The sequence below is a fragment of the Cetorhinus maximus genome, chromosome 5 (assembly GCF_964194155.1).
Source record: "Cetorhinus maximus chromosome 5, sCetMax3.hap1.1, whole genome shotgun sequence".
Lineage (NCBI taxonomy): Eukaryota > Metazoa > Chordata > Chondrichthyes > Lamniformes > Cetorhinidae > Cetorhinus > Cetorhinus maximus.
Window position 1 is genome coordinate 90,457,445 of NC_135883.1, and position 21,788 is coordinate 90,479,232.

Sequence of the window (21,788 nt, forward strand, 5' to 3'; positions counted from 1 at the left end):
TGTATGAGGACACCCAGGTCTCGTTGCACATTCCCCCCTCTCAATTTATAGCCATTCAGATAATCTGCCTTCCTGTTTTTGCTATCAAAGTGGATAACCTCACATTTATCCACATTATACTGCATCTGCCATGCATTTGCCCACTCACTCAGCTTGTCCAAATCACACTGAAGCATCTCTGCATCTTCCTCACAGCTCACCCTCCCACCCAGCTTTGTGTCACCTGCAAATTTGGAGATATTACATTTAGTTCCCTCATCTAAATCATTAATGTATATTGTGAATAGCTGGGGTCCCAGCACTAATCCCTGCGGTACCCCACTAGTCACTGCCTGCCATTCGGAAAAATACCCGTTTATTCCTAATCTTTGTTTCCTGTCTGCCAACCAGTTTTCTATCCATCTCAATACACAACCCCCAATCCCATGCGCTTTAATTTTACACGCCAATCTCTTATGTGAGACTTTGTCAAAAGCCTTCTGGAAGTCCAAATAAACCACATCCACTGGCTCCCCTTCATCAACTCTACTAGTTACATCCTTGAAAAATTCCAGTCGATTTGTAGAGCATGATTTCCCTTTCGTGCATCCATGCTGACTCTGTCTGATTCTGCCACTGTTTTCCACGTGCTCAGCTATTAAATCTTTTATAATGGACTCTAGAATTTTCCCCACTACTGACGTCAGGCTGACTGGTCTATAATTCCCTGTTTTCTCTCTACCTCCCTTTTTAAGTAGTGGGGTTACATTAGCTACCCTCCAATCTATAGGAACTGCTCTGAGTTTATAGAATCTCGGAAGATGACCACCAATGCATCCACTATTTCTAGGGCCACTTCCTTAAGTACCCTGGGATGTAGATTATCAGGCCCAGGGGATTTATCGGCCTTCAATCCCATCGATTTCCCCAACACCATTTCCCTACTAATACTGATTTCTTTCAGTTCCTCCCTCTCACTAAACCTTGTGTTCCCCAACATTTCTGGTATGTTATTTGTGCCTTCCTTTGTGAGGACAGAACTAAAGTATGTATTTAATTGTTCAGCCATTTCTTTGTTCCCCATTATAAATTCCCCTGTTTCTGACTGTAAGGGACCTACATTTGTCTTCACCAATCTTTTTCTCTTCACATACCAATAGAAACTTTTACAGCCAGTTTTTATGTTCCCCACAAGCTTACCCTGGTACTCTATTCTCCCCTTCTTAATCAATCCCTAGGCCCTCCTTTGCTGAATTCTAAAGTGCTCCCAATCCTCAGGTCTGTTGTTTTTTCTGGCCAATTTGTATGCCTCTTCCTTGGATCTAATACTATCTCTAATTTCCCTTGTAAGCCATGGTTTGGCCACCTTTCCTGTTTTACTTTAGCGCCAGACAGGAATAAACAATTGTTGCCGTTCACCCATGCGCTCTTTGAATGTTTGCCATTGCCTATCCATCGTTATCCCTTTAAGTAACGTTTCCCAATCCATCATACTATCGTAGTTTCCTTTATTAAGATTCAGGACCCTAGTCTCAGAATCAACTATGTCACTCTCCATCTTGATGAAGAATTCTAACATGTTATGGTCACTCATCCCGAAGGGGCCTCGCACAACTAGATTGCCAATTATTCCTTTCTCATTACACAATACCCAATCTAGGATGGCCTGTTCTCTAGTTGCTTCCTCAACGTATTGGTCCAGAAAACTATCCTGTATACACCCCAGGAATTCCTCCTCTACGGTATTGTTAATAATTTGATTTGCCCAATCTATATGCAGATTAAAGTCACCCATAATTACAGATGTTCCTTTATTGCATCCATCTCTAATTTCCTGTTTAATGCCATCCCCAACATCACCATTACAGTTTGGGAGTCTATATCCAACCCCCACTAACGTTTCTTGCCCCTTAGTGTTTCTCAGCTCTACCCATACAGATTCCACATCATCAGAGCTAATATCTTTCCTCACTATTGTGTTAATTTCCTCTTTAACCAGCAATGCAACTCCACTGCCTTTTCCTTTTTGTCTGTCCTTCCTAAATACTGAATACCCCTGGCTGTTCAGTTCCCATCCCTGGTCACCCTGCAGCCATGTCTCCGTAATCCCGACTATATCATATCTGTTTACATCTATTTGCGCAGTTAATTCATTCACTTTATTGTGAATGCTTCTCGCGTTAAAGCACAGCCTTAAAGCTTGTCTTTTTAACATTACTTGTCCTGCCCACTATTTTTCACTGATAATTCTTGCCCTTGATTTTTCAGCTTATCACTTTTCTTATTCCCCTTTCTGTCTTTTGTTTTTGTCGTTGATTCCCCCTCCTCTAACTCCTTGCATAGGTTCCCATCCCCCTGCCATTTTAGTTTAAACCCTCCCCAACCATTCTAGCAAATATTCCCCCAAGGACATCAGTCCCAGTCCTGCCCACATGTAACCATCTAGTTTGTACTGGTCCCAATGTCCCAGGAATCTGAAACCCTCCCCCTCACACCATCTCTTCAGCCACATATTCATCTGATATATCCTGCTATTTTTACTCTGACTAGCACGTGGCACTGGTAGTAATTCTGAGATCACTACCTTTGAGGTCCTACTTTTCAACTTACTTCCTAACTCCTTATATTCTGCTTTTAGGACCTCATCCCTTTTTTTACCTATGTCGTTTGTACCAATGTGTACCACGACCACTGGCTGTTCACCCTCCCCCTTCAGAATGTCCTGTAAGCCGCTCTGAGACATCCTTGACCCTAGCATCAGGGAGGGAACATACCATCCTGGAGTCTTGTTTGCGGCTACAGAATCGCCTATCTATTCCCCTTACAATTGAATCCCCTATAACTGTTGCGATCCCACACTTTTTACCTCTCTCCTGTGCAGCAGAGCCAACCGTGGTGCAACGAATTTGGCTGTTGCTGCTTTCCCCTGAGAGGCCATTCCCCTCAACAGTATCCAAAGCGGTATATCTGTTTTGCAGGGGAATAGCCACAGGAGATTCCTGCGCTGCCTGCCTAGTCCTCTTGCTCTGCCTGGTAGTCACTGATTCCCTTCTTGCCGGTGGACTCTTAACCTGTGGTGTGATCACCTCTCTATACATGCTACCCACGATACTCCCCGCCTCGTGGATGCTCCACAGTGCCCCAGCCACAGTAGCCACAGAAGTCACAGTAAAGCTAGACCCTTGGTCTTAGGCTACATTGGGAGCGCTTGACTTGTTTTTTTCTGAATCTTTAACATTTATGAATCTGTTGATGAGCTTTTGTCAGTTTCCGTGAATTTCACTGAACAGCTGACCAGCAAGGGCAGATTGCTTTAGTCAAGGGTATAATCATAGGTACCAGAAATGAAAGTACAGTGTGATAATACACACCACACCCCCGCCAACCAAATAACAAATTTAAATATATGTCAAATAGCAAAATTACCATTCTATTGGTGTGCACATGTTTACCCTTTTTAGCTTGATAGGTGCTTGGATTTCTTACGCTTTCACTTTCCAATGGATAGCATGATGCTTTTATATATGATCAATATGTATGATGCAGCTAATACTAATAACCACTTGACTTGATTTCAGTGGGTGGACCTTTTTAAAAAAATTTTACTTGTGTAGTGGTGAAGAAAAAGAAGGAATTGCATATTGACATGACTTAATTATAGGGCTTTATTTTTAATCAAGTAGCCTGCAGTATTTCTTTAACAACTAAATTGCTACCTTCTTGAATGGTACTTACCTTAAGGCATAATTTTTGCAACAAGCTTTATGAAACTTATACAGTTTGAGATAATGAGAAATAATTTACAGTTTTTCCTTTGAAGAATTTCCATAATTGATCCATAAGTAAATCATTCAGAAGTGTTAAATTAAGCAGAATGAGAAAAGTTTTCTTGATGCAAAAACTGTACAATCTTCCCTCTTGAAAAGAGATAATGTGGTATGACTTATTTTTATACAGTGATTGGGGCTCTTTGTTTTTATGACTTCAGTTCAGTAGCAGACGTAGTTTTGTTTGGGATTCTATTCATATTTTTCATATCTTTCATGTTTTTAGTCTAAATTTGCAGTTTTGGTTAGACACTTTTGCCTTTTTAGAAAATTGATCTGTTGGAAATGGTACACCGCGTATATGAGTATTGTACTGTAAATAGAAGCATTCAACCCAGATCTGGGCTTTTGAGAGGAAGGTATCCGGAAGTGTTCATTAGAGCTTGCATTTTAGCCAAACAGCAATAATTTCTCATTATGGGTCAATAAGTTTCTTTTACAAAGGAGCACACTGTTAGATGTACAAGTCACTTTTTTAAAAAAAAATTGTACATCCGACCAGACCATGACAGAACCAAGCTCACGCCCTCTGGCTACCATGGTTGATACAAAAATAATTACCTCAACACAGGAATGCCACATGTGTATGTGTTGTAGATGCATAAAAATATGCAATTCATGTACAAAACAAATATTTCTGTCCGCCTCTCGTCCCTTTTCAGAGTGAAGACATTGGTTTTACTTTGCTACCAAAATTGCTATGTGGTGTTTAATTTAGTGGAACATAGGAGCAGGAATAGACCATTTGGCCCCTCAAGCCTGCTCCGCTATTCAACTAGATCACGGCTGATGATCTACCTCAATGCCATTTCCCCACACTATCCCCGTATCCCTTGATATCTTGAATATCTAGAAATCTGTCGATCTCCATCTTGAACATAGTCAATGACTGAACCTCAGTAGCACTCTGGGGTAGAGAATTCCAGAGATTCACCCACCCTCTGAGTGAAGAAATTCCTCATCATTTCGGTCCTAACTGGCCTGCTGCTTATTCTGAGATTGTGTTCCCTGGTTCTAGATCATCCAGCCAGCGAAACATCCTTCCTGCATCCATCCTGTCGAGCCTGTAAGAATTTTATATTCTTTGATGAGATCACCTCTCGTCCTTCCGAACTCTGGAGAATACAGGCCCAGTCTCCTCAATCTCTCCTCAGAGGACAATCCCGCCATACCCGGAATGAGTCTGGTGAACCTTCCTTGCACGCCCTCTATGGCAAGTATGTCCTCCTTTAGGTAAGGAGACCAGAACTTGACATAGTACTCCAGGTGTTGTCTCACCAAGGATCTAAACAACTGCAGCAAGACTTCTTTCTCAAATCCTCTTGTAATAAAGGTCACCATAACATTTACCTTCCTAATTGCTTGTTGCAGCTGCATGTTTCATTGTCTTGCAAATATGGACACCCAGGTCCCTTTGAACATCAATACTTCCCCTTGAAGCCTCTTTGCATCTTCCTCACAACTCAGATTTCTACCAAGTTTTGTGCCATCAGCAAACTTGGAAATATTGGCACAAACCTTGGTGGGAATGTGAGTAGGAATTTGGTAAATAGTTGCATTCTGGCATTTTTACTCGAGTAAAAGTTGGTTAACCTCTCCCTGTGGTATACCTAGCCTTTTTTTTGTTACATCAGTTAATTTTATGTCCACTCAACATCCAACTTGTGTTGTGGTTTTAAAGATTTCAAAACCGGTATTATTACTATTCTATACAAGTCTGAGTGGTTTGGATTTTGAAATTCATTTGGGTCTTGTCCTACTTGCACAACATAATCTGTCTTCCTCTCAAAAGCCCAGATCTGGGTTGAATGCTTCTATTTACAGTACAATACTTCAAATATAAAGAGGTGTGTACACACACTTGTATTTTAATGCAATGAAACTACTGTTTGCTAACTTTAGAAAATTGAATTAATGGATGAATTATCAAGACCTAACAATCATCTTCATTCTGATTGAAATATTTGCTGCTGCAGAGGGATTTATCTGGTTTTCTTTAGCATTTTATAGTGGTATCACTCTCATAGCAGTAGGATGGGTCAAGAGAAGCTTTAATAGACAGTAGCAGGAAAAAAACGAGGGATTTTGCTCGCGAGTGACTTAATTACTGATGAGGATGCTTAAGTGCAATATTTATTTTCAGTTGAGTGTTTGTTTTTAAATTCCTTAGGCAAGAAAAAGAGAAGCATATGACTTCTTTAGTAACTTGAATGTCTGAGAAGCTCTCCTGCTACTCTTTTAATTTGCATGCATGAACTGGTCTTTTTAAATTAACTTCTGCATTATTTCTGATCTAAGCTCCATTGCTTCTGTGTGTTTGTTCAGCAGAATTACTTTTATTTGTTTATTGGTGGCAGAGCATTAGTAGTATGTGGGGAAAATCCCAGCACTTGACCCTATGTTCAAATCCACACCTTGGTGAAGTGCCATCCCATCTAGTGTCCAGTCTTGCTACCATTTCAAGTCTGTAAATTTAATCTGTCTGCCTGCTTCCCTTTGATTAATCAAAGATTACACCCTCTAACCAATGGAAGTTTGGATGTTACACTGTTGACTCTCATGATGATGGATGACTCAATCTAATCTTTCACTTTCCTACAAAGGAAGTATTTCTTTGCAGATCGTAATATTTTCGGATATTTCTAGGACTAGCATTCTCTTACGGCTCGAGCTTCAGCTCAGAGTCAATGAGCTGGAGGCCGAACAGCAGTCACTGCGACACATTAGGGAGGGAGAAAATTGCCTGGATGTATGTATCAGGAGGCTGACATATGTCTGAGGATAGGGCCTTCAGATTTGGTCAGGGACAAGAGGGCATGACTGTGAATGAGGCAGGTAAGGGGACCCAGAGGGCAAGAGCGCAGGAGCCTCAGCCTTTGTAATTGTCCAATAGGTTTGAGGCCCTCAGCTTGTTTAGATGAGAGTGGGAGCTGCAGGGTAGATGAGCGGATTAATCATGGCATTGTGGTAAAGGAAACCATTCAAGTTGGGAGAGCAAAAAGGAATGTAGTGGTAGTAGGGGGGCACAGTATAGTAAGGGGGATTGACACTGTTCTCTGCAGCCAGGAGTGGGAGCGGGAGTCCAGACGGCTGTGTTGCTTGTCTGATGCCAGGATTTGGGACATCTGCTCAGGGTTGGAGAGTAACTTGCAGTGGGAGGGGGAGGATCTGTTCGTTGTGGCCCATAACGCTCCTCCTGACACCCCAAAGCCTGTCCACAATCTACAAGGCGCAAGTCAGGAGTGTGATGGAATAGCCTCCAGTTGCCTGGATGACTACAGCTCCAACACCACTCAAGAAGCTTGACATCGTCCAGGACAAAACAACCCGCTTGATTAGCACCACATCCACAAGCATTGACTCCCTCTGCCACCCATGCATGGTGGCAGCAGTGTGTACAAGATGCACTGAAGGACTTGCCAAGGCTCTTTAGACAGCACCTTGTAAATCCATGACCACTGCCATCCAGAAGGATAAGGGCAGCACACATATGGGAACATCATCACCTGGATGTTCCCCCGCAAACCACTCACCATTCTGACTTGGAAATATATTGCCATTCCTTCACTATCGCTGGGTCAAAATCCTGGAACTCTCTCCCTAACAGAACTATGGGTGTACCTACACCACATGGACTGCAGTGGTTCAAAAAGGCAGCTCAGCACCACCACCTCAAGGGCAGCTAGGGATGAGCAATAAATGCTGGCCTAGCCAGCAATGTCCACCTCCCATAAAAGAAAATGCAGGTACCAACGACATAGGTAGAACTCGGAAAGAGGTTCTGCCTAGCCAGTAGGAGAAGCTAGGCACCAAATTAAAAAAACAGAACCACAAAGGTAATAACCTCCGGATTATTAACTGAGACATGTGCAAAAGTGGGTGGACATTGTGAAACTCTATCCCTGCATTTTGTGTGTGTGTAAAATAAACCAACCCTCTTGTTTTACCTTATCTCAAGTTTGCTGTGGGGTTATTAATAGAGGATTGGATAACTCCAAATTGAAGGGTTGTGGAAAACCTGCCCCCACTTGGGGGAATCAGAAATCAAAAAGGCCTTTCTGTTTACTAGTGGGTAGTGAGAGGAGAAATCGGGCCGTAATAATAGTATCAAACTTAAAGAAAAAGCACATAATTGCGCACAGATGAGTAGCAGGTCAGAAGCTTGGACCGAATACAAAGGAACAGCAAAGAATGACTAAAATATCGCTAAGGATGGGAAAATTATAGTACGAGAGAAAGCTAGCTAGAAATTTCAAGACTGATAGTAAGAGTCTCTATGGCCAGAAATTCCCCCCGTCGGGGGTTGTGCAGGGGCGGGCGCGAATCTGATTGGTGCCACTGATAGGGTCTGCGCTGCCATTTTACGTGGGCGGCCAATTAAGGCTCAAACATCGTGACACGCGCCCAGAAGCGCTGAGCGCTCCCTGTGTGGGCGGAGAGTGGGGGGGGGGAGTTCCCTGAGTGGTTCCCTGAGTGGTTCCCTGCACCCTTTCGCAGGAAAGAGCGCAGAGATCTCCCTGAGGCACCGAGGTGCCTCATGGAGATTGGTTTAAGTTCTGGAAATTTGAATAAAGGTGGGAAAAAAATTTAAGGACATGTCCCCTCATATGAAACTGTCACATGAGCTGGGACATGTTATTTATTTATTTCAAAAATTTTTATTTAAATAATAAACCCTTCATGAAACCTCATCCCACCCGTGGATGAGGTTTCATGAAAAATACAAAGGCCGCCTGGGCTCTTTGCCTGCCCACCAACCTTCAGGTTAGATGGGCAACTCAGCTAATTACCTTATAACAGGCCTTAATCGGCCTTTGATAGTTCAGCGGGCGCGTAGCCAATTCGGCTATGCGCCCGCCAAACTGAATATCCGAATGACATGCGGTGACATTGGGACGCCCGCCCGATGTCACCGTGCGTCGTTTTACATGTCGGCGGGCAGGCCCCACCTCCACCCTCTGCTCGCCAATGGGAAAATGCTGCCGTATAGATATTTAAAGAAGAAAAGAGTTAACAAAGTGAGCATCGGCCCTATGGAAGTTGAGCCTTTGGAATTAATAATGGAAAATAAGGAGATGGCAGATGAATTGAACAGGTATTTTGCACCAGTCATCACTGTAGGGGATGCAAATAACATCCCAGAAGTAGCTGTAAATCAGAAAATATGAAGGAGGGAGGAACTCAATAAAATGACAATCACCAGGGAAGTGGTACTGAGCAAATTGTTGGATCTGCAGGCTGACAAGTCCCCAGGTCCTGATGGACTTTGTCCTCGGGTCTTAAAAGAAGTGGCTAGGGAGATGAGTTGGTGAGTTGGTTTTAATTTTCCAAAATACCCTAGATTCGGGGAAGGTTCCATTAAATTGGAAATTAGCAAATGTAACTCCTTTATTCAAAAAGGGAGACAGAAAGCAGGAAACTACAGGCCAGTTAACTTAACATCTATCATAGGGAAAATTTTAGGAGCTATTATTAAAGATGTTTTTACTTGGGGGAAAAAATCAAAGTAATCAGGCAGAGTCAACACGGTTTTGTGAAAGGAAAATCATGTTTAACCATTTTATTGAGCTCTTTGAAGAAGTAACATATGTGAATAAAGGGGAACCAGTGGATGTACTATACTTTGGATTTTAAGAAGACATTTGATAAAGTGCCACACCAAAGGTTATTGTGCAAAATAAAAGCTTATGGTGTAGGGGGTAACATTTTGGCATGGATAGAAGATTGGCTAGCTAACAGGAAACATTGAGTCAGCATAAATGGGTCTTTTCTGGTTGGCAAAATATAACGAGTGGTGTGCCACAGGGATTCGTGCTGGGACCTCAACTTTTTACAATTTATATAAATGACTTGGGTGAAGGGATTGAAAGGATGGTTGTTATATTCGCTGATCACACAAAGATAGGTAGGAAAGTAAGGTGTGAAGAGAATATAAGGAAGCTACTAAAGGATATAGATAGATTAAATGATTGGGCAAAGATCTGGCTAATGAAGTATAATGTGGGAAAATGCGAAAGTGTCCATTTTGACAGAAAAATGAAAAAAAGCATATTATCCAAATGGTGAGAGATTGCAGAGCTCTGAGATGCAGAGGAATCTAGGTGTCCTAGTGCATGAATTGTGAAAAGTTAGTATGCAGGCTGTTAGGAAATAGAGGTAGTTTAAGTAAGATATATTCTTATTTGTGGGTGTCAGGAATGAGTTTTAGCTTTAATGTTTAAGCTTGATTTGTATTTCTGTATCTGTGTGTTAAGAAAGGTCAAATGGAGTTTTAGTTTCACTTGAAAAAGGCAATTGCATTTCTAATGAGTTTACAACTCCAATAAGGGTAAACATACAAGGGTAGAAGGATTGAACTGTTGCCTAGCAACAGGGGGCCAGAGGGGCCAGAGAGAAACAGTAGTTGTTTTGGAAGATGTTTGAGTGCACTTGGTCCTGAAAGTTGCTGCCAGGAGAGATGGGAGCAAAGGGGACAGATAGCCAGTCTCAAGCTAATGAAATACCCCAAAAATCCAAGGGAGTGGAAGAGGGGAAAGTCCAAAGAAGATCTTCTAGTCAAAGGAAGGACAGGAACCTGGAAAAGGTCCTGTTAAGTGAAGTTTAGAGTGAGGCAAAGAGAGAGGCTCGAAGCTTCAAATTTAAAGAGACAAAAGCTGCAGAAAGCTGATTTAAAGCAAGAACAGTTTGCAAGAGGCAAGAAAGTCCAAAGAGATGGATGAAGGTCTGTAACTCTTTTCTATGGGTGTGTGAAACAGTGGTGTACTGTTGATGGCTGAGTTGGTGAGAGAGTACATGAAAGCCAGTTTGAATGCATGTGGTAACCTAGGGAAGAGAAACATTGGACGGAGAGTTTGAGACCCTGGAGGTGAACCCTTGTGGAAGGCGTCTGAGAGAAAGCGTTGGTTTGGGAAAAGATTCCAAAGCGAGTTTTTGGAGAGTGGAGATTGGAAACCCTCATGTGAAAGACGGAGTTCAGTGAGACTGGTTGGCTCATGGTGTGACAAGCGTTTGGGGAAGTTGAGGAGAGATCCATAGCATCTGGTTGAGGTGACATCTGTCACTTGGTTTCAGAGTGTGGTGTGTCTGACCACAGAGTACCATAGGTTTACATGGACTGTGTACTTACTGTGAACATTACAGCATAAGATAGCTTTCGTAAATTGTGTTATCCTTACAAATCTGTATACACCTGCAAAGGTATGGTTGTGCGTGAAGGAGTATTGTAATATAGTTCATCTTTTCTTGTTGAATAAATGTTTTATTCTTTTGTTAAAAGTTCATCAGCTGACCCCCTGTGCCTCTGTTCGGTAGTTACTCTCCACATATCTAAACAAACAAAATAAAAGTTAGGATCTTTCAAGCCGGGTTCCATTCTGGGATCAGGCTTGTCCATGGGAAACCTCAGCTGGGATCGTAATAAGGTACAGCAAGTTATTTGGAAAACTAATAGAATGTTATCATTTATTGCGAAGGGAATTGAATACAAAAGTAGGGAGGTTGTGCTTAAGTTATACAGGGCACTGGAGAGGTGACATCTGGAATATTGTGTACTGTTTTGGTCTCCTTATTTAAGGAAGGATGTAAATGCATTGGAAACAGTTCAGGGAAGGTTTACTAGACTACTACCTGTGTTGTCTTATGAGAAAAGGTTAGACAGGCTAGACTTGTATCCGCTGGAGTTTAGAAGAGTAAAAGGCGACTTGGTTAAAACATATAAGATCCTGAGGGGTCTTGACAGAGTGCATGTGGAGAAGATGTTGTTTCTTGTGGGAGAATCTAAAACTAGGGGGTGTCTATTTACAAATAAGGGGTGGTCCATTTAAGACAGCTATGAAGAGAAATGTTTTCTCTGGGTTGAGAGTCTTTGGAGCTCTGTTCCTCAAAAGGCGGTGGAAGCAGAGTCTTTGAGAGGTAGATTCTTGATAAGCAAAGGAGTGAAAGGTTATAGCGGGTAGATGGAAATGTGCAGCTGAAGCTACAATCTATTCAGCCATTATCTTATTAAATGGCAGAGTAGACTTGAGGGGCCGAGTGGCCTATTCCTCCTAATTCATGTGTTCATACATAACTAACTCTGCTGGGTTTAAGGAAGATACATTAATTTCGCAGCTCCATTCTATATAGATCATTATGGGAGTGATGAGCAGCAGGTCATAATTGTAGAATTTCAGTAGAGAATTGTAGGATTATTTGATCTGGCACGCTTGTCTCTAGTAAACTACCAAGAGGGGATAATTTCAGTTAAATGTTGGTGCGGAGAATGATGGTGAAGCCTGCACGATGTTGCCTGCAAGAAGTTCCCAAACCTGATTCCTGATTGCTTGTACTTCATTTGCATTTAACTGGCAGGCTGCCAGCGTATTATGAGTGTTGATGGATGATTTGCTGTTTTGGGAGGAAAATCAGGTAGGTCATCCACCGACATGCAGCAAGTCATTATTAAGCTGGAGGCTGGATTGATTGGGGTGAATGGTGGGGGTGGTGTGGGGAAGAGGCGAAGAGCATTATTGAAGGGGAAGGAATGGTTATAGCAAGGTGCAGGCAGAGCTGTCAAATAGCTAAAAAAAAGTTTTAATTTTTTGCCAAATGCAAATCATATTGGTTAATGAGGCACGTGTCCTTTCAGGAAGGAAATTAAGACTCAAAAATGGCAGAAGCTGGGCCTTAGGCAGCAAGTCAGCGATAAGGTTTTTTTTTGTCATTTTGGTCTTGTTCCAGCTGCATCCTTACTGTAAAACAGATTGGTGCAGAACTCAAAATTTGGGACCTGACAGTCCAAGATCACCAAACTGTGTTTGACAAATTACGTGTGAGACTGCTCCCATTCACGTACCTTCTGTATTTGTCGCTAATTGAGCTTTATCTAGCCAGAATGGAAGTCAATTTCAAGGACAACCTGCTGTACTACAACCAGCCTATTGCATTTTGTGTTCTTGCAGAAGTTCCAGAATGTCTCCCTGACATGAATTGTGTGCCTCTGTAAATTAAGCTTGTCCTGGGTCCACTTGCATGTGTATTATTTCCCTTTTCTTTACCCACCAAGACCCCTTTCTTCTATCATCAGGCCTGCTTCCACTTCTCCACTTTTAAGTGTTCTGCACTACCAATTCCCTACCCCAAACCTTCACTCCTCAATCTTCCTGCTCTCTTGCAGCTGTACCAGTTTTAACCCCCAATTAGACAAGCCCCCCCCCCCACCCCCGGCAACCAATATCTGAGCTCCCCTAATTCTGGCTTCCTGAATTTTGCTGATTTTAATTGCTCCGCCTTCAGCTGCCTGGGCCTTGAGCTTTGGAATTCCCTCATCTCTCTGCGCCCCTTTCCCCTAAAATGCTCCTTAAAACTGTTCTTTTTGACCAAGCCTTTGGTCCTCTGACCCAATATTTGGTTTGGTGTTGCATTTTGTTTTATGATACTCCTGTGAAGCATCTTGGGATATTTTATTATATTAAAGGTGCTATAAAAATCAAAGCTTTTGTTGAGGCTTCCCCCCACAACCCCCAATCATATATCTTAGGCAGTTTTCCCTTGATCCAGCTTTATTTAGCCATACTGGAAGGAAGGAAGTCTCATCACAACTTGCATTGCATTTTGTCTTTGGTACTCATGAAAATTCCAGAATTGCTCCTTGCCATGAAGTCTGTACTGTCCCCTCTATGACTGGCACCACAGTGCCGACAGTATATGTAACCAAAAGCTTGCATTGCATCCACTCATCAAGATGACTTGACAGAATCTCCTTCTCTCTGATCTCTACCACTGAGAAGATGCAATTTTGGGAATACCATCTAATCCAAATTTCCTACTGAATCTTACACCATCCTGACTTGGACATACTTCCCTGTTAATTCAATGTTGCTGACCAGTGCCCTGGAAATATGTACCTCCCCTTCATGGGAGAGGGATTTCAGTGGTTCAAGAAACAGGCATAGTCACCTTCGGGCAATTTGAGGTGGACAATTGCCAGCATTGCTTGTGTTAGAGAACAAATATAAAAAAGCTTTGTTTTAGTTATCTGAATTTATTTAAGTTCATTATTGTTGAAAATTTTCTATACTGGAGTCTGGAATTCACTTTTTTCTCTACATGCATTTGCAGTGCAGCTTAGAGTTGGTGAAAAGCCATTTCAGCTATTTTTTTTTACCCTTTTACTTGCATATTGCAATTCAAAAATTGGAAACTATACAAGTTAAACATTTAAAGAAAAATTCAATTTCTAGAGCTAGAATTCTTTTTATCTTTTACTAAAAGTGATGTTTTTTCAAACATGCATCAATTACAGATTCTAAATATTTAGTTAAACATGCTTTGATTTAGTGTGTGTGGAGAAGAAATGATTGGCCTAGAAAATTCAATGTATTGTTCTATGTTTTGTATAATAATTTGGATAAAACCTGTTTGTATTGGAATTTACCAAGCATTCCATTATGTTTTGTAGATGATGAAACATGCTTGGGAAAATTACAAACGTCACGCATGGGGATCAAATGAATTGAAGCCTTTATCTAAACAACACCATTCTAGTAGTCTATTTGGTAAGTATTTTACAGTATGACTTTTTTCCCTAGAATTTAATATTGGAGGCTGAAAGCTGTGCGGAGTTTATACATTTTTTTTTAGCCTGTATAGAAAGATGCATTTGACAAAAAAACTATAAGTCACTTATGGTGCCCATAAGTTGATGGGGTTGAAAACACCTCAAACAATATTTATTCTGCATAAACAGAGCAGAAATGACCTCATTAGATCTGTTTCCATGGATTTGCATAATGCAATTACGCAGTGTGGCTTGACTGTTTAAGCATTCTGTTCTGACATTTGTGCAAAATCTACTGTAAAGGGCTGAAAAAGTGGCAGTCAATACAACAGTAAGAGCAATAATACACATTTATATCATGACATAAACACATTTAATTTCCCAAGATGTTTCAAAGAGAAGAAACATATGTTTTCTAACTGGAGCACTTTTTGCAACTGTAATAAGGTTTTAAGTTCACAAATATTTCCTGCGTTCATACATTGATAGTCCTTCGTCGTACTGGTGCATTATGCTATATTTGCTTTTTTTCCCTCCTCAAAACATCTGCATACGTGTTTTCAACAATGGATTGTGTTATTTCTGTCAACTAATACATTGCAGGATTGTTTCAAGAAGTACTGCATACATATGTTTTGCAAATATGTGGACATGATAAAAATTTACAGCAATGTTTTAAAAAATCATCTGGAATCAATAATCACATGTCTGGGCTAACTAGGAATATTGTGAAAAGGAAAAAAAAGACTTAACCTTAATATAGCACCTTTCACAAACTCAGAACACCCCTAAGCATTTATGAGCCAATTAAGTATTTTTTGAAATATTGTCACTATCGTATTGGAGGAAGTACGGGAACCAATTTGCACATATAGCAATGTGATAATGACCAGATAATTTGTTTGTGTGATGTTGATTTTCCCCCTCCCTCCCCACCCTTTGAGTAGTGCCCTGGGATTATTTATGTCTAATTGAGACGGCACACAGGGCCTTGGTTTAACGTTTCAAGTGAAAGATAGTACCTCCAACACTGCAGCATACCCTTGGTATTGCACTGGATTGCCAGCTTTGATTTTTGGGCTCAAGTCCTGGAGGGGGCCTTGAACCCAGACCTTCTGACTCAGAGGCAGGAGTGCTACTGATTCTGCAGCTAAATTATTTTGATTGCTTTTTATAACTTAATTGAATTGTCTTGCCTTTCAATAATATCAAAAATGACTTTCATGTTTTTCCATTCACTGCTGAGTATTTACTGTGCCTACGTATCGTATTCAAGGAAGTGACTGGGTTCAGTGGACTTAAGTCTGTCATTTCCACATCCCTGAAAGCTCAAGAAGTTACTGGCTAGCTTCTATTTTCATAATTCTTCCTAATTCATTCAATTATGCATACACTTAACAAATAGACTTCATGTACTGGCAAAATCATTTCCATTGTCACTGACATTTAAAACTTTTTTGCATATTTGGTGGGGTGATTTGTCTTTTATTTTGACCCCACCCAAGTTCTAAAGACATACAGCTTCACTTTTGGCTACATTCTTAGTTCCTTTTCCACAAAATGCCTATGAGTTTCTAGACATGTTTTTTTGGTGAGTAGAGACCTTGGATTCTGCAATTTCCTGCTGGGAATTTGCTCCAGTTCATATGCGAGGTTTTATCCTGCATTCTGATAAATGGTTCACAAGTTTTGAAATTCTGGTATTGCTTGCTGCTGTCTTTGAGCTTCTTGTTTCTACAAGGTGCATTATAAATCATTACAATATGAAAGCAAAATACTGCTGAAAACCAGAAATAAAAACTGAAAATGCTGCCATTGCACAGCAGGTCAGGTTGCCTCTGTGGAGGAAGGAACAGAGTTAACATTTTGACTTAGTTTCATGTTTTGATATTTTTTCCTAGTTTAAGCCAGTAACCAGTTTCAAAATTTCTTAGGAATTGCAAAGCTTTCCTGGTGTCAGACCAACTGGCTTGTGTTGTCAGGTTGTATCTTATGTGACCAAGTTTAGCAGTAGAGCTTTAAGGGACCATGAGAATCACTCAAAAGAAAAGCCTGACCTCCAGAATGTACAATCTGATTTACCCCTGTGCTGCCCCATTTTGTTAAGACTCCCAAAAAGATACAGCAAGTAAACTGTAATCATCAACACCCTGCTGGGCACTGCCATCTCACAGCAGATGTATAACAGAGACCTGTCCTGTATAAGTTTCTTTCAGTTGCATGCTCCTCATCACTCTCAAGTTCTTCCAGTGTTGGTCACTGGGGTACAACCCAGGGGTTGACCAGGGGTGACCTTCGGATTTTGTAGAGTGATGCTGATTCCTGTATGGTGCCCAGCGGCAGTCAAAAGATTATACTTTTGTGTAATATATAGAAACGGGATTTGTGGATTGTATTTAGCAGTAGCTTCCACCAACAGATGAACAGTTTAACCAATACCTTGACTTCCATTTACTAATGGATATGATTGCCTTTTGAACTCACCTGAGATCTAGTTTTCCTCTATTGGAAAAAAGCTCAATCATAAATTTGCAGGATGAACAGATTACATTGAGTGCATATGTAATTTGTCCTGTGTGCTATGGAATGTTGCAAGATAATTTTGTTCAATTCAGTAAAAGCTTAAGATAGAGTTATTTGTAGGCAGTATCAAAATTGTCCACTTTTTTCCTGCAGCAGCCTCTGGCTTTTACAAAATTGCATCAGACAGATTAATAGAAGAGTTTGAGAAATACGAACCATTGAACCCAAGGCTTTTAAATCTGTATTTAATTCAGGAGGAAGTGGCTGCAATTAAAAATATGTTTAGGGAAATTTTGAAATAATATTGACCAAGTCAGATTGAAATTGTCTTCAACACTGTGCAGCTCACCTATTTTTAAGTGCCTCTCTGAGGTACAATTACTAATGTTAATTTAGTCGCTTGGTTGTGCAGAACTTGAGAATTGCTGAAAAAGGGAGACAATGCTGTTGAAGCTTTTTCATCTTGCGCTCATCTGGACAGATTCTCAAGAGTAGCACATCTCAAAGGGAACAACAATTTACACTAAATAAATTAGAAATTGTTGTTCCCTTTGAGATTTTATGTTGTTGTGAATCTGTCCCAATGAGTGCAAGGTGAAAAGCTTCAACAGCATTGTCTCTTTTTTCAGCAATACTAATGTTAATTTGTGTGAAGTAAGAGAGCATTGTGAGATTTGCCTATCCTGACAGTATACTGACAATCCTACTTGACCCTCAGCTAAATTTCAAATCCCGCATCCAGTTCATCACCAAAATTGGCCACTTCCATCTCAAATATTCTCCATCACCATCTCTGTCTTAACCTCACCACTGTTGTAACCTTCATTCATGCCTTTGTGACCTCCAGGCTTTATTTGTACAATTCATTTCTTAAAATTTCAACAGAACATTTGAATAAGAGGTCCATAAAAGGAAGTTGGACATCTATGCTAGATAGTTGATGGAACATGGCCTGTCTAGCCTTGCAGCGAACAACTAGAACAGGCTAGAATTTTAAGGGAGCCTTGTGCAACCTTTTCTATTCAAATGAGACCATAATTGAGTAATACTTGGGCCTAAATTGGCTGCTAAAAGATGTTGGTGGGGTGGGTGGGGTGTGTGTGTGTGTGGGGAGGGCTGCAGGTAGCACAAGATCATTGATTTGAAAGGAATGGGTTAACATGTTACTTGACAACATTGGAAGTCCTAAGTTTATACATTTTAACTCATTCATTAATTTGAACATTTTTAAAAAGTAAATGTTAAATTCTTCAAACAAGTATTGTTAACAGCGGTTGGCTTTCCTTTGTTTATTGTGTAATTGTTTGTTTCTAATTATTGGTCCATCAGCTTGCCAAACTGACCTCTTTGGGCATGGTTTGGAATGTTGTTGGCCCTGTGTATCTAATTCTGATACAACTGGAAAAGAGGGCTATTACTTGAAGATATCGGTACACAGCTATTATAACTTGAACACAAATTATTGTGATTATTCTTTATTTATATGGCTCTGGAAGCAGTTATAATTTGATGTTGAGGTGAGTGGTTGTGATGCTACCAGGAATGGATCTGTCAGGGCAGAGGTTCAGTACATGATCGATGATCTGACTTGGATGGTCGCAGCCACAATTTTAAGCTGTTCCTCATGTTCCACTGGAACAAGTGGCCACGTTTTCCCTGGCCTGTCTTCAAGCAGTTGAGGGTTGTCCAGATTTTCTGTGGAAGGTTGAAACCTGGAACTTCACTACTTGGCTCAGTTACAAAGTTGCAGTTGGTGATGCTTGCATTCAACCAGGGGGTGCACCATCGAGAGGTAGGGCTGCTGTCAGTTTGTAGGGTTTGGAGTGTGTTCCAGTCGGTACTACAGGGTTTCAGACAGGTACGTGGGTCTTTTTTTTTGAGATCCTATGTCAATGGGAGTGCTTTGTGAGCTGTCAGCCAGTGGTGTTCTTTGAGGAGGCTGTTTTCCTGCAGACATCAGGAGGTTCAATATGTGCTAGCACATTGTGAATTAACTGCCCAAGTAGTTCACTTTAATGACGTTTTGCAAATTGTATACCCTTTCACTGTAACCAATGTAAAAATTCAAATTTGATTTTTAAATGCACTTATTTAATGAAGAAGAAAATATAAAAGAAGTTTAAAAGCTACTCTGATACATAATGCCTGGAAGTATCCTTTGTGGTTTGTGAAGGCTGGAGGTGGGTATGGAGGTGGGATGTGAGAAAAATAGTATGGAAATGGTATGACTTTCTGTCTAGGTTTGATAACAGGATAACGAAGAAGCTGAACTCCAGGTTGGCTCATGGGATTAGAATGCAATCTTTTAGTAAATTTTAAATGAAAGAAAAATAGCCACTGGGATAGTTCTCAGAAATGTTATGCTTCGCCAACCTTATCTGTGGCCTTGAAATCTATGTTTTTGAAAATGAGACAAGGCAGTATTCAAAGTTTAATCCTGAAGATTTATTAGCAGTTGAGCAGGTCTGAAAATGTCTTGGTGATATATAAAAAAAAAATATTAAGCCGGCAGCCAGAAAACATTGAACCTGATTTCTTTGTGCTAAACTGCCATGAGCATTTTAAGTGAATCTGTTTTTAAATCTGTCTACTACCTATTGCTATTTTGGCAATCAATATCATATTTAAATTGAAGATATGTTTGGTGATTAGATTGTGCACTGCCTTTTGCCTAGGATCTGGTTTGAATCCTGCCCAGACTAAAGGCTCCAATGCAAAATGAAACTGGGTAGAATTGTGAGAGTATGGGGTTCCAGCAACCGTAATAGAACCCAGATTGGCATTAAATTGCTAAACTCAATCACAGAAGCTATAAGGAAGATTGCTATGGATAATAGAAGGTTGCATCAGTGCAAGTTTTGAGGTTTACCTTCAAATATTGTTGTTAAGGCACAAAGTGGGTGCTCTGTGTGTGTTTGGGGGCAGGGGAGAACTTCACAATAACAAGTTAAATTTATATAATGCCTTTAATGTAATGAAACGCCCCAATATACTTCACAACAACGTTATAAAACATAGTATCAATCTGAGCCACGTAAGGAGATATTAGGTAAGATGACCAAAAGCTTGGTCAAAGAGGTAGGTTTTAAGGAGTGTCTTAAAAAGAGGAAAATGAGGTAGAGAGATGGAGAGACATAGGGAGGGAATTCCAGAGCTTGGGGCCTAGGCAACTGAAGGTGCAGCCGCCAGTGGTGGAGCAATTAAAATTGGGAATGCAAAAGATGCCAGAAGTAGATGAGCGCAGATATCTCGGAGAGTTTCTGGACTGGAGGAGATTACAGAGTTAGGGAGGGGAGAGGTCATGGAGGGATTTGAAAACAAGGATGAGAATTTTAAAATCAAAACCTTGCTTGACTGGGAGCCCATGTAGGTCAGCAAGCACAGGGTTGATAGCAGAATGGGATTTGATGCACTTTAAAATATGGGCCGCAGAGTTTTGTATGATCTTGGGTTTACTGAGACACGGACTGCCTTCCCACCTTGCTGCCAATTGATGCCCATTTAAAGGTCTCATCATGCCATCGTTGATATTCACCCAGTGGCGAGCAGGGGACTCAACATGCAGGAAGCCTGAAAAGCAACCCTGTTGGGTTTGCTTGCAGTCTCCTTGAGGAGGGATGGGGGTTCCCTCATTCAAAGGTATTCAGTATCTGCTTGGGATAACTGGCATTGGAATCTGGAATTAAAAGTCTAATGATGACCATGGAACCATTGTCGATTGTTGTAAAAGCCCATCTGGTTCACTAATGACTTTAAGGGAAGGAAATGTGCCATCCTCCGGTCTGGCCTACATGTGACTCCAGACCCACAGCAATGTGGTTGACTCTTAAATGCCCTCTGAAATGGCCTAGCAAGCCACTCAGTTGTAACAAACTGCTACAAAGTCACAAAAAAGGAACGAAACTGGATGGACCAGCAGGCATCAACCTAGGCACCGGAAACGACAACAGCAAACTCATCCCTGTCGACTCTGCAAAGCCCTCCATATTAACACCTGGGGACTAGTGTCAAAATTGGGAGAGCTGTCTCACAGACTAGTCAAGCAACAGTCTGACATTGTCATCCTCACGGAATTATAACTTACAGATAATGTCCCAGACACCACCATCACCACCCCTGGGTATGTCCTATACCACCGGCAGGACAGACCCAGCAGAGGTGGCAGCACAGTGGTATACAGTTGGGAGGGAGTTGCCCTGGGAGTCCTCAACATTGACTCCAGACACCATGAAGTCTCATGGTATCAGGTCAAAGATGGGCAAGGAAGCCTCCTGCTGATTACCACGTACTGCTCTCACTCAGCTGACGAATCCGTGCTCCTCCATGCTGATCACCACTTGGAGGAAGCACTGAGGGTGGCAAGGGTGCAGAATGTACTCTAGGTGGGGGACTTCAATGTCCACCACCAAGAGTGGCTCGGTAGCACCGCTACTGACTGAGCTGGCTGAGTCCTCAAGGACATAGCAACTAGACTGGGTCTGCGGCAGGTGGTGAGGGAACCAACAAGAGGGAAAAACATACTTGACCTCATCCTCACCAACCTACCTGCTGCAGATGCATCTATCCATGACAGTATCAGTAGGAGTGACCACCGCACAGTTGTTGTGGAGACGAAGTTCCAGCTTCACATTGAAGATACCCTCCATCATGTTGTGTGGCACTACCACTGTGCTAAATGGGATAGATTTCAAACATATCGAGCAACTCAAGACTAGGCATCCATGAGGCGCTGTGGGCCATCAGCAGCAGCAGAATTGTACTCGAACACAATCTGTAACCTCATGGACCGGCATATCCCCCACTCTACCATTACCATCAAGCCAGGGGATCAACCCTGGTTCAATGAATAATGCAGAAGGGCATGCAGCACCAGGCATACCTAAAACAAAAAAAATGAGGTGTCAACCTGGTGAAGCTATAAC

The 21,788-nt window shown here is 41.4% G+C and overlaps 1 protein-coding gene across 1 annotated transcript in view; it reads left to right on the forward strand.

Annotated features, from left to right (window-relative positions):
- Positions 1-21,788, forward strand: part of man1a1 (mannosidase, alpha, class 1A, member 1) — a 489,484-nt gene that overhangs the window by 160,583 nt on the left and 307,113 nt on the right. The window contains exon 2 of the mRNA XM_078542179.1: positions 14,245-14,341. Within this exon, the coding sequence (XP_078398305.1) occupies positions 14,245-14,341 (97 nt within the window). The remainder of the gene's footprint in view (positions 1-14,244; positions 14,342-21,788) is intronic.